General features: G+C 51.2%; 1 protein-coding gene across 8 annotated transcripts in view; it reads left to right on the forward strand.

The window, feature by feature from the left end:
* Arhgef2 (Rho/Rac guanine nucleotide exchange factor 2) overlaps positions 1–14714 on the forward strand; it is a 48713-nt gene that overhangs the window by 27266 nt on the left and 6733 nt on the right. For 6 of the 8 annotated variants that reach the window (XM_005006167.4, XM_005006166.4, XM_013158754.3 and 3 more), the window contains 12 exons: positions 4622–4766; positions 6822–6889; positions 7192–7255; positions 7873–8002; positions 8203–8312; positions 8452–8598; positions 9056–9306; positions 9513–9638; positions 10404–10521; positions 10676–10924; positions 12843–12919; positions 13433–13602. In XM_005006167.4, coding sequence (XP_005006224.3) covers positions 4622–4766; positions 6822–6889; positions 7192–7255; positions 7873–8002; positions 8203–8312; positions 8452–8598; positions 9056–9306; positions 9513–9638; positions 10404–10521; positions 10676–10924; positions 12843–12919; positions 13433–13602 — 1655 coding nt within the window. Of the gene's footprint in view, positions 1–1780; positions 1955–4200; positions 4406–4621; positions 4767–6821; positions 6890–7191; positions 7256–7872; positions 8003–8202; positions 8313–8451; positions 8599–9055; positions 9307–9512; positions 9639–10403; positions 10522–10675; positions 10925–12842; positions 12920–13432; positions 13603–14714 lie in introns of those variants that run through there. The other 2 variants (XM_005006169.4, XM_005006168.4) reach the window with 2 other exon arrangements.

Genomic DNA, 14714 nt, shown 5'->3' on the forward strand with positions numbered 1-14714 from the left:
TGTGTATATGTCTATCTGTCCCCAGATGCTCTGGGTTACTGGTTGGAGCTGTGATCATCAAAGTGAGGGACTCATGGCCTCTGGACATGGGAAGTAGTTACATTCTTAGCTTCAGCCTGTGGTTTGAAGTCTCATGCAGGAGCTGAGTATGTAAATTGGTCAGGCTTAGGAGCTGGGAAGAGAAATGACTAAGTGGAGCTCCCTGGACCCTTCTGGGTTAGTTTGTATCTCCTGAGGGAAGGGTGGGGGCAGGGCTACAGGCAGCAGCTGCCCCCCTCCCAACCAGCCGGCCTGCCCTGTGCCAGGAGGGCAGGGAATCCTGGCACGGCTATTGTTCACTTGCACAAATGCCCGTCTGTTTGCATGGCTCCCTCTCCCTCTCTCCCTGCTTGTCCCTCTCCTGGCCTGACAGGTGTGGCTGGGTGAGGGGGCAGGCTAGGGTCCAGGGAACTGAGTTTTAAGGGTCTGTGGCCTGGTTTTATTCCCTGGCCTTCAGCACCCCTCTTCTGCTGTCCCAGCGTGCCTCCCGCATTGTCCCTTGTCTCATCATCATTAGGCAAGTATTAATAAGTGCCTTTGTGTGTGCAGTGATCTTCTGGTGTTGTTGCTGGCTGTACCATTAACGTTTTCATCCAGCCACCTTCTCTCAGTCCCCTGTCCTTATCTGAAGGAGACAGGCCTGGTTGAGACCATTCCAAGTTCTTTTTCCAGCCCCCAGATCAGAGAGCTCATCTTCTGTGACTCAGTGCCCTTCATAGCCAAAGACTGTGCTCCTGCTGAGCCACAGGTGACTCAAATTCTAGCCTCCAAGTGCCTTCTGGTCCCCATACAGAGGGTCTGGCAGAGGCCTGACCATCCTGGGGAAGTGACTACTACCAGTGCCACTGTAGCCCAAGTGATCCTGAGCACCCTGTGGGACTCGGAGGCCTTGGGGAGGACGTCTGTGATAGAGAGGTCCAGTCTGCCAGGGTGAAGGCCTGGCCCTGATAACCTTGGATTGTGAGACAGGGCTTTCTTTAGCCCGAATTTACTAGGCAGGCTCTAGAGTGCACTGGTGGGTAGGAGTGGGGGGCCATGGGAAGCCAAGGTCCAGGCTGTGGCACTGCCTTGTCCTTCATGGCACAACTGTTTTCATCTTTCAGCCTAGCAAGCAAAGTGGAAAGAAGAGGGGTCAGGTCTGCCTTGGAACATCCCAGGCTTCAGCCATAATGCCCTCTACCTCTGGTGTCTTTTTTTTTTTTTTTTTTTTTCCTTTCTTCCTCAGAGTAACCAAGAACTGGGATGAATGTGGAACGGAGGTTTATGTTGACCTTTTTGACCTTTAGAGGAAACCTCTGTGCTCTGAGCTCAAAGGAAGAAGGGCTGGGAGCCCTGTGGGAATAGGGAGATGAGATGAGGCTGGAGGCTCTCATGAGAAATGAAGGGAGTCCCCAGGGCAGGAGCATCAATGCTGGACAGCAGAGGACTGGACTAAGTAGCAAGGACCTGTGGGCGGGCATCGGGATTGTGGACAGGTTGGGGCACAGACTTGAAGGCTGCCTGCCTGGGGGATGTAAATGGAAACCAGTGTGATACCTGGGAGAGAGCAGGACAAAGAATCAAACCACTCCATCCCTGGGAAGCAGGCCCTGTGCCCCTAAGTAGCCCGAGCCCTGGGGCGGGCATAGGCCACCTCAGGGACAATAGTACTAGGCAGTGCCAGGGCTGCTAGCTGCTGGGCAGTGCCCGTGCTGGGATGTGCTGCTGCTTTAGCTGCTGCCCGCTGCTGGCCCACCTAGAGAGGGGATCACTTCAAGAGAGGGTGAGTGTTAGGAGGCAGAGGAGGCAAGGCCTAGAGTCCCTGAGCTATCTGTGGGGTGTCCATGGTGGGAAGGAGAAGGGCCACCGGACACCCACTGTCTAGCTGCCTCAGCCCTCGGTCCCTCTGGCACTGCCATCAGGACTGGCTGGACAGGTGAGTGTGAAGGTGGAAGATGGGAGGGCAGAGGTCTGTGTAGAAAAGGAAGCTTGTAGACTTGTAGCACTGTCACAGTAGCAGTGTTAGATCTACAGCATTGCAGTGACCTGGCCAGACATGTTCTTTTTGGTGCTGTGTGCATGTTTGTTTACTTTAATTCAAATGTTATAAGTGTTCAGACTTTGAATATGTGTCACAGAGAAGGCTGGGAGGGGAGGAAGGGAAAAGAGAAGTCAGTGGGAAGAAGTTGGGTTTGAAGTCCTACGAGGTGATAATTTAGAGATGACTTTCATATTGTAAGTATAATAAATCAGTTAATGAGCTATACATTTGGAGCAAGGTAGGTGGAGAGTAGACCCACAGGAGGCTTTGCTAGTGATTCAAGCAGGTGGTTTTCAGCACAGAAAAAAGGAGGCTACAGTTCAGGCTCTTAGCAGGGCCGACGGGAGCAGGAGAGGGATGCAGAGGGAAAAGCAGAAGCAGAAGTGAAGCCAGCAGAGAAAAGAAAGACAGGTGGAGGAGCAGAGAGAGAACCTGAGCTGAGAAGGGAGGGTGTGGAGAGAAGACCTGGAGACAGGAAGAGAAGGAAGGAGGGAGGGGAAGAGAAGAGAGAGCGTGTAGCTGCTACCCACTGCATGTGGGGTTGAGAGGTTGCTCGAGGACAGAGGTACCGTACAGGAATCACCTCCAGACCTGAGCTCTGCTTGCCATCAGGCAGCTCCAAGCTGAGGCAGAAGAGGATCTTGGCCGCCAGAGTGGCCAGTGCCCTCTGCCCTTGTTGACTTGGCCTCCACACTTCCCTTTTCTGCAGGCCAGTATCTCCCCTCCCCCACCTCCTCCCTGGCCCTGTGCCCAGCTGCTATCAGGACTGGTCTCATTAGGCAGATGATAAGGGTCTCACTGAATTGGAATTCTGTGTCTAAGGGGTCTGTCAGTGTCAGCGTGGGGTTGATACACGTGGCCTCGGCACTTTAGATGCCCCCCTCCTTTTTTGTACCAGCAGTCGAGCTCACAACCTCGAGCCCTGCCATGCAGGTGCTATGTCACTGAGCTAAATCCCCAGCCCATGGATCCCATTTTTAACACTTCTTTTTTTTTTCTTTTTTCTCTTCCCTGTGCTGTCCTACCCTCCCCTTCCTTCCCTTTCTCCTTCCCTTCCCTTCCTTTCACAGTGCTGGGGATGGAACGCAGGGCCTCACACAGGCTAGCCAAGCACTCTACCACTGAGCTATATCTCCAGGCTTTTTCTTTTTCTTTTTCTTTGTTTGGTACCAGGGATCGAACTCACACGACCTCGTCCTTGCAAGGCAGGTGCTTATACCACTGAGCTAAATCCTTGGCCCTTGGCTTTTTCTTTTTCTTTTGAGAAGGGTTGCCTCACCTGGCCTCAGCCTTGCAGCCTTCCTGCCTTAGCTTCCTAATTACTGGGATTACTGGCCTGTACCAACATTCTGGACTGCTCTTTGATTTCTGACAGGCTGAGAACTCTTGAAGGGAATGGTGAGCTGGTAGTATACTGCTTTGTCCTCCAAGGATGGAGGGAAAAAGCAGAGACCAGAGGTGGCCTCTGAGGAAGGTTCTGGGATAGGTAGAATGGCTGATGTTCCATCTTCTCACCCATTCAGGCTTTTTGGGAAGCTCAGGGACTTGAGGAAGGACAGAAAGGAGCTCAGGGAGAATGACTTGACTTGCTGAAGCCAGGAGAAGGCTGAAAAGAAAGCCAAGAGGGGAAAGGCCTGCCTTCGAGGTTGGAGGAGGGACACACAGTGTTCCCCATGTCTGTGGAAATCAGACCTGGAGGGTGGAGGGAGTGGGTGTCAAGAAAGGACTTCCTGGGATGGGATAACACACTGAGCTAGAAGGGAGCTCCCTTACGTTTTGTCTTTGAACATGTAGTTTGAGAGGGATAAAAATTAGACTGCAGGGAAGTTTCCTGCCTAGATGGCCTAGCTGACTGGCTGAGTTTCCTTCCTTAAAGGCCCCGAGAGGAAGAGTGACCTTCCTGGAGCAGGTGGGGGGTCACATGGCCTCCCCAAGAAGGGCCCAGTGGGCCTTGGCTGAGTAGGGGCAGAGGAGTTGGAGGTTTGAGACCCTGACCTCCAGGTTGGGGGTGACTAAGGAAGCATTCTGCCCCTCCAGTCAATCTCACAAGGGGATCTCCTACCCCTTCCCCTCCCCCCTTCCGTGACTGCTGGGAGACAGCGGCTCCAAACCGGTTGTCATGGTTATGAGAAGAGCGAACTCCCATAGATTGGAAAGCGCTGGTGAGCTGGCACCCTCTGCTGTGCCCGCTCTCCCCTCCTCTCTGCGCATCTTCCCCCGGCACAGAGAAGAGCATACAGCAGCTCGGGGGCGACAGAGCTAGGGCTGGGAGGTGGAGTGAGGACGCAGAGATCTAGAGCCGTGGAGATGAGTGGCAACAGGAGGCAGCCCAGCCGCAGGGGCCAGGTAGGTTAGGGACTCAGAAGCTTTGGCAACTGGGTGCCCCAGGGCCTGGCTACTCTTGGACAGCTACCCTGGCATCTGTAGTGGGCCATGCTTTAGGGATGGGTGTCTCTGGCCTCCAGGCAGGCGCTTCTCCCTTGCCTGTCCTCAGCCTGTCTGTCCAGATACCAGGCACCCTGGTATCGTCCACCCTCACTTTCTATCTCATCCCTTCCACAGACCCGGGAAAAGGAGAGGATGAAGGAAGCCAAGGATGCCCGCTATACCAACGGGCACCTCTTCACCACCATCTCGGTGTCGGGCATGACCATGTGCTATGCCTGTAACAAGAGCATCACAGCCAAGGAAGCCCTCATCTGCCCAAGTAAGTTGTTCGGCCCGTCACTCAGACTTGGTGCTTGCCCACTGTAATTTACCATCTGACCTTGCTGCCTGGGATCTATAAGAGGAACTTTCCTCTGACTCCCAGCTGGGCCTGAGTGCCAGGACCAGATACTTGTGCCCTTGCTCCCCTTCCTTGCACAGAGGGTGGTGGCTGCTGGAATGTGGCATAGGCAGGTCTGTCTGGGATATGGCCAAGGGATGCCTGGATGGCATCCTGTGCAGCTGTCACCCTGTGGGTATCTCCTTTGCTCCCTGAACAGCTGCTGAGGGTTAGGAGAAATGATTGGAGAAGGAGCAGGAATGTGTGTGGAGGGGGTGATGCAGGACTGTGGGGTGCTGCCAGCTTTGCAGCTGGCCATGCCCATCTTCCTGGGCAGAACTGGACATTCAGGACTTGAGGGTCCCTTGCCTCTTTCTATTGCCTCGGAGGAGTCTGGAATCTATACTGTTTCAAGGAGAAGGTAGAATTCGGTGTCTCCTTCCAAATTCCCAGTGTGACCAAACAGTGAGAAGGGAGTATAGTAGGGAATGCATGTATGTTGGCTGTGAGGAAGGGCTTAGAACCCCAGGCCTGCATGTAGGGAGCATAAGCAGGGGATTCTCTCCTTCCCCAGTCTAGCTATGCAGGGGGCTTCAGCTCTGCCCTTCACTCAGTTCCTCCTGAACTGAGAGCAAAGAGATGCCTCTGATTAGAGCAGGATAGAAGATACTGTGATTTGCCGCTAGTCAGCAGTATGAAAGCTCCAGCCTTAAATCCATGTGGCAGTGGGGAAGAAACCCCCAGAAAGAACCCGGGAGGCCTCCCTCTCTCTGACCTTTCTGCTCTATTTAGAGTTAGGAGGATGAGGAGGGAACCCCAATCTAGATGCCTCTAGAAACCTGACAACATACCCAATCCGGAAGCTTGTTGCCAGGGAAACTGGGGAGGCAGGCAGGGCTATTTTGAGAGCAGGTGGAGAGCGGAGGTTCGATTCCGAAACACTAGGTGTTGGGAGTAGGAGAAGGGAGCTCCAGGGAGGTGGGGGCTGCTGCCGCCTGCACTCTGTGTGTCCCTCTGCCCCACCCTGTTGGCCTTGTATTTGTGGAAGTGAGCGTGGTACTGGGCATTGTGTGGAGTTAGCAGTTTCCGCTGTGGGATGGGGGAGGGGAAGCTGGCGAGGGCCAAAGGCTGAGGGCATGTTAGGGAAGGACAGGAGTGGTTTGAGCCTGGGCTTGGCAACAGCTCCTTTCTCCTCCCTTTCTCTCTTTCCTGTGGCAAGGTGTGGGGCAAAGGATGGGGGAGAAGCAGATGGAATGTGGGAGCTGTGAGTTTGCCCCACACGGGGAACAGGGCTCCTCCAGCCTGGCAGAGGGAAGGCAGCCTGCCTGGAGTTGGTGCAGAGGGCTGGGAGGCTTGGCAGGGCCTGTCCGAATCCCCCATTGGATCTGTCAGCCTTAGAACTACTTAGACCCAGACAGAGGTTGTGGGCAGACATGTGCAGGACGCAGCTGAAGGAGCATGGCCTTTGGATTCAGGCAACCAGAGTTTAAGCACTAGCTATAGCCAGCTGTGTGACCGGAGGCAGGTGATTTTTACTACCTGTATAATGAGGGAAGTTGAGTCAACCTGCAGGGTTGTTGGGTTGGAGCAAACCAGATTCCAGGGAATGTTAACTGCCTTGCCCTAGCCCCACCCCAGCTGCCGCCTGCCAGCTTCTCTTCTGTGGGAGTCCTCTTTCCCATCTGCCATCTCAGCCGCCTTCCTGCTTCTTGAGCTCATCCCTGGCAGCAGTCACCCTTCTTCCCTCAGTCCACTCCTCAGGCCCTCTGGTTCATGGCTGTCCACCCCTCCTGATTGCTTAATTTCCTTCCATACCCAGACCCCTCTCACTCATTTCCTGCCCCAAGGAAGAGGGAAGTGAAGAGAGGAGATGAAGCCTGGGAAGGGGGCGAGTGTCTGAGGACTGTGTGGCCAGGGGGTTTTGGGGGCCTGCATGGGGTGCGTCCCCTCCTGTACCACCTGCCCTCCCTTCATCCTCTCTACCCCACCTCCCAGCCTGCAATGTGACTATCCACAACCGCTGTAAAGACACCCTGGCCAACTGTACCAAGGTCAAGCAGAAGGTGAGATGGCAGGGAGGGCAGAGGGCTGGGGGAGAGGGTAGTGAGTGTACCATCCCTGTGGCTTCCATTCATTCCCTGTCCTGTGTGCCTCACCCCTCTCCTCACCGGGGGGGGGGGGGGGGTTCCCAGATCCTCAACCCCAGGTCCCACGCCCTGGGCATAGTCACTTGATGCCCCTAACCACTAGCTTTCTCCTGAGGTGCTAGCTGCCTACCTCCTGCCCCAGGCCCTTGAGAGCATCCCTTGGGTGACAGATCCTTGTGTGATGGCCATTCTTGTGTCTCTTTTGTTCTGTCTCACAGCAACAGAAAGCTGCTCTACTGAAGAACAACTCTGCCCTACAGTCTGTTTCTCTCCGCAGTAAGAGTGAGTAGTGAGACTGGGCAGCCCTCTAAAACCTGCGACCCCAGACTGTTCAGCCCATACACTCTGCTGCCCCCCTGAGGTCATTCCTGGGGACAGCATCTTCCCCTGAAGTGGACAGGGTAGGTTTAGAGGCAAGCCTGGAGAGTTCCCACTGGAGATGACTTGGGATGACTGGGCATCTGAGTGCAACCACATCTTTATTAGCATTATAATTAATTATTTACAGTGCATTTTGGGGTGTGTTGGTAGCCGCTGTCTAGTGTCAGTGCAGACAGCTTTGGTATAGTGGAAAAAGCATTGTGCCCAAGCACAAAGAACAGAAGCCTTATCTCTGCTCACCATTGCTAGGGCAGCCTGGATGGGCCTTTGCAACTTTAAGAGTTTCTGCTTGCTAATAATTGTTTCAGGAGGGAGATAAAACAAGAAAATTCTTTGTGATCAGTGCAGGATCGAAGGCATGAGGTGGCATCATCGTCATCCTTACCATCTTCCTTCAACTAGAGAGGAGCTTAGGTGGGCAGGTGGGCATGGTGTGTTTCTAGGCGAGGAACCAGAAGTTGAAGTCCTGGGAAACACCAGAGTTTAATGTTTGCCTGCTCGGCTTCTTGCTCCAACAGCAACCACTCGAGAGCGGCCTAGCTCTGCCATCTACCCCTCCGACAGCTTCCGGCAATCCCTCCTTGGCTCTCGCCGTGGCCGCTCTTCTTTGTCTTTAGCCAAGAGTGTTTCTACCACCAACATTGCTGGGTGAGCCTCTGTCTGGGGAAGGAGGAGCCCGGCAATAGAGAATGTGGAGCCCCGGGGACTGAGAGGTTCTTTTGTGTCCCCAGAGTTCAGGACTGTAGGTAGGGGAGGAAGGAGAACTCAGTCCCTGCTTGTTGGTTCCCTGCCTTGGTCAGGACACCTGGCCCAATGCGGGTGATGCAGAATACCCCTGCTTCCTTCAGACATTTCAATGATGAGTCCGCCTTGGGGCTGCGCCGGATACTCTCGCAGTCCACAGACTCGCTCAACATGCGGAACCGAACCCTCTCAGTGGAATCCCTTATTGATGAAGGTGAGTGTCCCAGCCTAGGGGAATCCTGGGGAGGAGGGCTGGGCATGAGTGATTGGTGAGAGCATCCTGAGAAGGTCCTCAAGAAGAACTCAGTGCCCTGTGAAGAGTTTGGTTCTGAGTCTGCCCTACTGATGCCTAGGTGCGGAGGTGATCTACAATGAGCTGATGAGTGACTTTGAGATGGACGAAAAGGACTTCGCAGCTGATTCCTGGAGCCTTGCTGTGGATGGTAGTTTTCTACAGCAGCATAAAAAGGAGGTGATGAAGCAGCAGGATGTCATCTATGGTGAGCTAAGTTCACCTGATCTTTGTCTTTTTTCACCAGGTCCTACTGATCTGTGTCCTTTCTGTCAGCCTCTGCCTCTTGAGGTCCTTTCCCTCCTAATACAATGGGCTCCACACCTCTGCCTCATATCACCTTGTTGCCTGTACTCCCAGGTCTTGGTGATGTTGTTTTCCAGGGCCCCATCTTTACTCCTTTTCTCCTTAGTCCTCTGACCTTACTTTGCCTCTTCCATGCCTGACTCTGTGCTGGGGACTGTGGGAAACCTAGACATGTAGAAGACACACAATGATTGCCCTAAAATAGTTTATGGCTTGACATGAGAAAGCATAAAGATTAAAAGCAAAAAACTAGAAAATTATCTAAGTTCACAGTAATGTAGTTTTAACCTACTAGTTTAGAGCCCCATGAATGGTGGCCAAGCCAGAGAAGAAAGCCCGATGTCCCATTGTCCCCACAGAGCTTATCCAGACAGAGTTGCACCATGTGAGGACGCTGAAGATCATGACGCGCCTCTTCCGCACGGGGATGCTAGAGGAGCTGCAGTTGGAGCCAGGAGTGGTCCAGGGCCTATTCCCCTGTGTGGATGAACTCAGTGACATCCACACACGCTTCCTCAGCCAGCTGTTAGAACGCAGGCGCCAGGCCCTAAGCCCTGGCAGCACCCGGAACTTTGTCATCCATCGCTTGGGTGACCTGCTCATTAACCAGGTGGGAAATGCAGGACCGCTCGGTGATGTTCATAGCAGGTGGTTGACTAGAGTGAGCATTGGTGACTGAGTGAACTAGTCTTGACTGACCAAAAACTCTGGGTACTGGAGAGGCAGGAAGCCAGCCTGTCTGTAAAAGGCCAGTGTCCAGAGGATAAATATAGATTTAGGGAAAATGCTGACCTGTGCTCACTATCTTGACTTTAGTTCTCAGGTCCCAGTGCCGAGCAGATGCGGAAGACCTACTCGGAATTCTGCAGCCGCCATACCAAGGCCTTAAAGCTCTATAAGGAGCTGTATGCCCGGGACAAACGCTTCCAGCAGTTCATCCGGGTGAGCAGACCTCCTTGAGACCTATCCTCAGGGCTGTTCTTCATGGCCCAAACCCTGTAGCACCCCATTGATGGTATAATAGTGCACACCTGTGATCCCAGAGGCAAAAGGGTTGCAAGTTCAAGTCTAGCTTGGGCAATTTAGCAACTTACCATGTCTAAAAATAAAAAAGCAGCTGAGCATAGTGACATGTGCCTGTAATCCTAGTACTCTGAGAAGCTGAAGCAAAAGAATTGAAAGTTTGAGCCCAGTCTGGGTAACTTAGCAAAACCTTTGCTTAAAATTGAGAAAGATGCTGCGTGTGGCGGCATACCTATAATCCCAGCACTCAGGAGGCTGAGGCAGGAGAATTGGTGCAAGATTGCAACCAGCCTGGGCTATTCACATAGTGAACTCTAGGCCATCTTGAACTGCATTGTGAGATCCTATGTCAACAAAAACAGAGTAAATAAATAAAGTCAGGGATATAGCTCAGTGTGAAGGCCTTAGGTTCATTTCTAATACCACATACCGACAATCACCTTGCCACCCTGTGTACCCATTCATGCGTGGATCCCACACTCAACCCCTCACAGTGACAGGATACATTGTGATGGTTTCCCCTCTTTCTCATAATTATGTTGGCTTGGTCTTCACTGCAACCTATGGTGGTTTGTGGATGTGGTTATACAGGCCAGCAGGAGGTGAACAGCTAAAGCAAGGCCAGCACCAGGGTTTCAGCTCTCAGCCTTTCTGTTGCACTGAGTTCTACCCCTTCCCACATAGAAAGTGACCCGCTCAGCTGTGCTGAAACGGCATGGGGTCCAGGAGTGCATCCTGCTGGTGACCCAGCGTATCACCAAGTACCCAGTGCTCATTAGCCGGATCCTGCAGCATTCTCATGGTGAGGAGGTGGGGAGGGCTACCTGGGCCTAGGGAAGGGATAGGGTTGGGTGTGGAACTCTAGCAGCCTCTAAAGGTTGGATCAAGGCCCACTGGGAATTGGGGCTGGAAGGAAGCTGACTGAGCTATCCCCATGGCTGACCCTCTGGTGCCAGGGATGGAGGAAGAGCGCCAGGACCTGACAGCAGCCTTGGGGCTAGTGAAGGAGCTGCTATCCAATGTGGACCAGGATGTGCATGAGCTGGAGAAAGGGGCTCGCCTGCAGGAGATCTATAACCGCATGGACCCTCGGGCCCAGGCCCCAGTGCCTAGCAAGGGCCCCTTTGGCCGAGAGGAACTTTTGCGTCGCAAGCTCATCCACGATGGCTGCTTACTCTGGAAGACAGCAACGGGGCGCTTCAAAGGTCAGTGGCCTGCTTGTCAGACCTAGTGGTGGTTCTGAGTCAGCCAGTGGGAGATGTGTCTGTCCTTCATCATGTCTTCATGCAACCCCCCACCAAGCGTGAGACTCAGAGGGAAAAAAGCATAGTCTTTGTAGCAGTGATGTTGCTGGATAGTAGCAGACCTCTGGATGCTTTATTTCATGACATGGACAGATAGGGACTTCCTTATCAGCATGCATTCATCTCTGTGGTCCTTGCATGGCCAGAGAGCTGGGAGTTTTAATGAAAATACAAAAACTTTCAGACTAGAAGATGAGATCAGAGTAGATGATTTCCCCAGCTGGGATCCCAGCCACCAAGGCAAGAAGTGAGGAGACATGTTGAGGGCCAAGGGTCACTTGTCTGCACCAGCAAAATCTTGAATGTCTAAATCAGGGCAAAAAAATAGTAGGCTTTGCCTTTGGGAGTGAGGCTCAGAGAACAAAAGTAAACTGTGATACCTGTGGCCAGAGCCAGGGTATTGTCAGTCTCTTATTTATTTATTTTTATATTGTCAGTCTTCACCAGCCTCTTTCCTCCATTCTTTTCTCTTTTTCCCATTCCTCCCACGCAGCAGCTAAGAATATAAAGCATGAGGGGGTAAAAATAGCAGGGCTGGAGAGCTCTATTTCTGCAGCATTTGCAAAAGCCCTCCTCTTCTATGTGCCCACAGTTCAGTGAGATCCCCAAGGGCAAAGGGTGAGTGTGCATTTTCTTGACTAGAGCAGCCAAATTTTATAAAGTTTTATGCAATATAGAACCTTTGCTTCCTTCCTCAGTCTTGGGGTCCAGGACCCTGACACCTGAGGACCTGAGATCCTGGAGGTGGGAGAGAGCAGGGAGGTAAAACAGGGCTTGCTGGGATTGAAGGCGATGGGGCCATCCAAAGATAGATGGCCAAGGGCTGGCTTGTCTGGTCTTCATGAGTGAAAGGAAACTATTCTCTATCCCTACCAAGCATGTAGTGAGAGATGGGACTATGGTCAGGTTGGTTACCTAAAAAGATCTTACATTAGTTAGATGTCAGATGCAGAACTTAAAATACTATTGACTCAGAAAAGTCCCACACCTGTCTGGGTTTGGTGGTGCAGGCATGTAGCTTTCAGCTACTGAGGAGCCTGAGGGAGCGGGATCACAAGTTTTTTATTATTTATTTATCCCATTTTATCTAATTTTTTCACACATTTAAGGCCTGGGCTATCTCGCAAGAACTTGCTTTAAAAAAAAAATTAAAAAAAAAAATTCAATTGGGTGAGGAGTTTTTCTCCAAAGATATCAAAGAAACCTCTTATGGTCTCAGCTAGCCCAAGAAGCTATTTTATCACATAGCTCATGAATCTTTCTTTTCCTTCTCATTCTGCACTGTAAAGGTGGGGGGAGGTGGTTCATATCTGTAATTTTAGTACTTTAGGAGGCTGTGGCAGGGGGATTGTAAGTTTAAAGCCAGTCTGGGCAATTTAGTGAGATCCTGTCTTAAAATAAAATTTGAAAAGGGAGTTAGGATGTAGCTCAACAGTAGAGCACTTGACTAGGATTTGTGTGTGTGTGTGTATGTCTTTTTGAGGCAGGGTTTCACTATGCAGGGCTGGCCTTGTACAGTGTAGCCCAGGTTGGTGATCCTCCTCTTAAGCCTCCCTAGTGCTGGTTACAGGTGTGCACCATTGAACCCAGCTAGATTGTTTAATCCTTAGTACCTCAGTACCCCCCCACACACACACACACGAAGAATGAGGAAGTGGGAGGTCTAAAGTGCTGGAGGAAGCAACCAAAGAGAAAGGAGGCCAGGATTAGGAAAATCAGAAGCTTTATCTGATAGAGAAGTCCTGGACCTTGGGAAAGAGGCAAATAGCTGCTCAGACCTTTAGTGCTGACTATGCCCTTGCCTTGATGTCCCTGGCAGATGTGCTGATGCTGCTGATGACAGATGTGCTGGTGTTTCTCCAGGAAAAGGACCAGAAGTATATCTTTCCTGCTCTGGTGAGACTTTATTCTCCTTGCTTAGCATAGACAAGTGTTTTGAGTCTTTTCCAAGCCCCAAAAGGCCCAGAGCCCTCCAGACTTGAGTGGATTAAGAAAAAGAATAGCTAATAGATACTGTTAGTATGCCTGTAAAAGAGGTCAGTTATTAGCACCATCATTTCGTAGATAATAAAGTAAAACTAGCTGGGTGTGGTGGCGTACACCTATAGTCCCATTCCTGTACTCAGGAGGCTGAGGCAAGAGAATTGTTGCAAGTTCAAAACCAGCCTGGCCTACAGAGTGAGCTCAAGGCCAGCTTGAATTGCACAGTGAGACCGCGTCTCAAAAAGACAAAAAGTAAAGCTTTAATTAAGTTCAGTAAGTTGTGCAGTGTGACACATTTCTAGGTCCTTTCTGGCTGGTTTCTTAAGGAGTTTCTTCTTCAATCCTTTAGGCCTTCTAGAATGGAAGGCCCAAATCACTAAAGATCAAGCTTCCCAGGCTCAATCCTTCCTTTCCCTTCACTGGCAGGACAAGCCGTCAGTAGTGTCACTGCAGAATCTGATTGTTCGGGACATTGCCAACCAGGAGAAAGGAATGTTTCTGATCAGCGCGGCCCCACCTGAGATGTACGAGGTGCATACAGCATCGCGGGATGACCGGAGCACCTGGATCCGCGTCATTCAGCAAAGCGTGCGCATGTGAGTGTGTGCCTGCTGCCATGTGCACGTGGCCTCTGGGTACCATGGTACCCTGAAGCAGGGAGTCCCAGTCTCAAGATTCCCTGGAAACAGGACCTAGCATTCAGTGGTGGGTGTAGAAACAAGATGCCCAAGACAGGGAAGGCCATCTACGTTGTTATGTCTTATAAAGTCACATTTTGTATGCTGCAGTCCCACTTACCCTTCAAATGCAGCATCAGCGCACAAGCAAAAGAGTACTTAGAAGCTGTCTTGTGGCTGCCTACTGGACAGCAGGACAGTTTCAGCTGTACTTATACCTTTGTCTGTAGGCAAAGGGCCATCATTTGGACTGCATCACATTTAACCTTTATTTTCTAAAAATGAATGAAAGAGGATAGTGAAAGCATTGACACTACTGATATGGTGAACAAGTCTTATCCATAACTCAGTGTGAGAGATGAGAAGGAAATTGATTAAATGTCCTAGCAGAAGTAGTCAGTTGTATATCTAACTAATGGGGAGAAAAGTTGGTAAACCACAGTCAAAATGTTAAAAGTGGTTGGTTTTTCTTTTATGGATTTCTCCTGCTCCGGTACCCCAGTGTTGGAGATCAAACCTAGGGCCTCACACGTGGTGGGCAAATAATGTTTTCTTTTTGTTTTTTGAGATGAGTTTTGATATATAGTTCAGAGTAAACTTGAACCAATTTTGTAGCCCAGTCTTGAACTCATGGTGATCCTCTTGTTTCAGCCTCCCAAGTCCTGGGATTACAGGCATGTGCTACCATCCTTTGCTGGGCACATATAAAAATGAGTTCTAAAAGAGTATGCTTGAGAATTAAACTCTTAAAGAACTCTAATTAGGGTTTTTTTTTTTTTTTTTTTCCTGTGCTAGGGATTAAACACAGGGCCTTGGCACATGCTAGGCCCCAGTCTATATCTCTAGCCTAGGATTTTATAATCTTTGTGATCTGGAGAGATATGTACTGGTAGACACAGAATATAAGCATAAAACTAAAGGAGGTCAGTAGTGAAGGAAGCCAGAGCCTGGGACTGAGGAGTCTTACCAGAAGAGTAGAGCATTGGACTGTCAGGAGGGCAGAGTGGACTCATTCCTTTCTGGCTGTATCA

This window comes from Cavia porcellus, unplaced genomic scaffold, assembly GCF_034190915.1.
Source record: "Cavia porcellus strain 051 isolate PalLab524CR breed Dunkin Hartley unplaced genomic scaffold, mCavPor4.1 scaffold_6, whole genome shotgun sequence".
Lineage (NCBI taxonomy): Eukaryota > Metazoa > Chordata > Mammalia > Rodentia > Caviidae > Cavia > Cavia porcellus.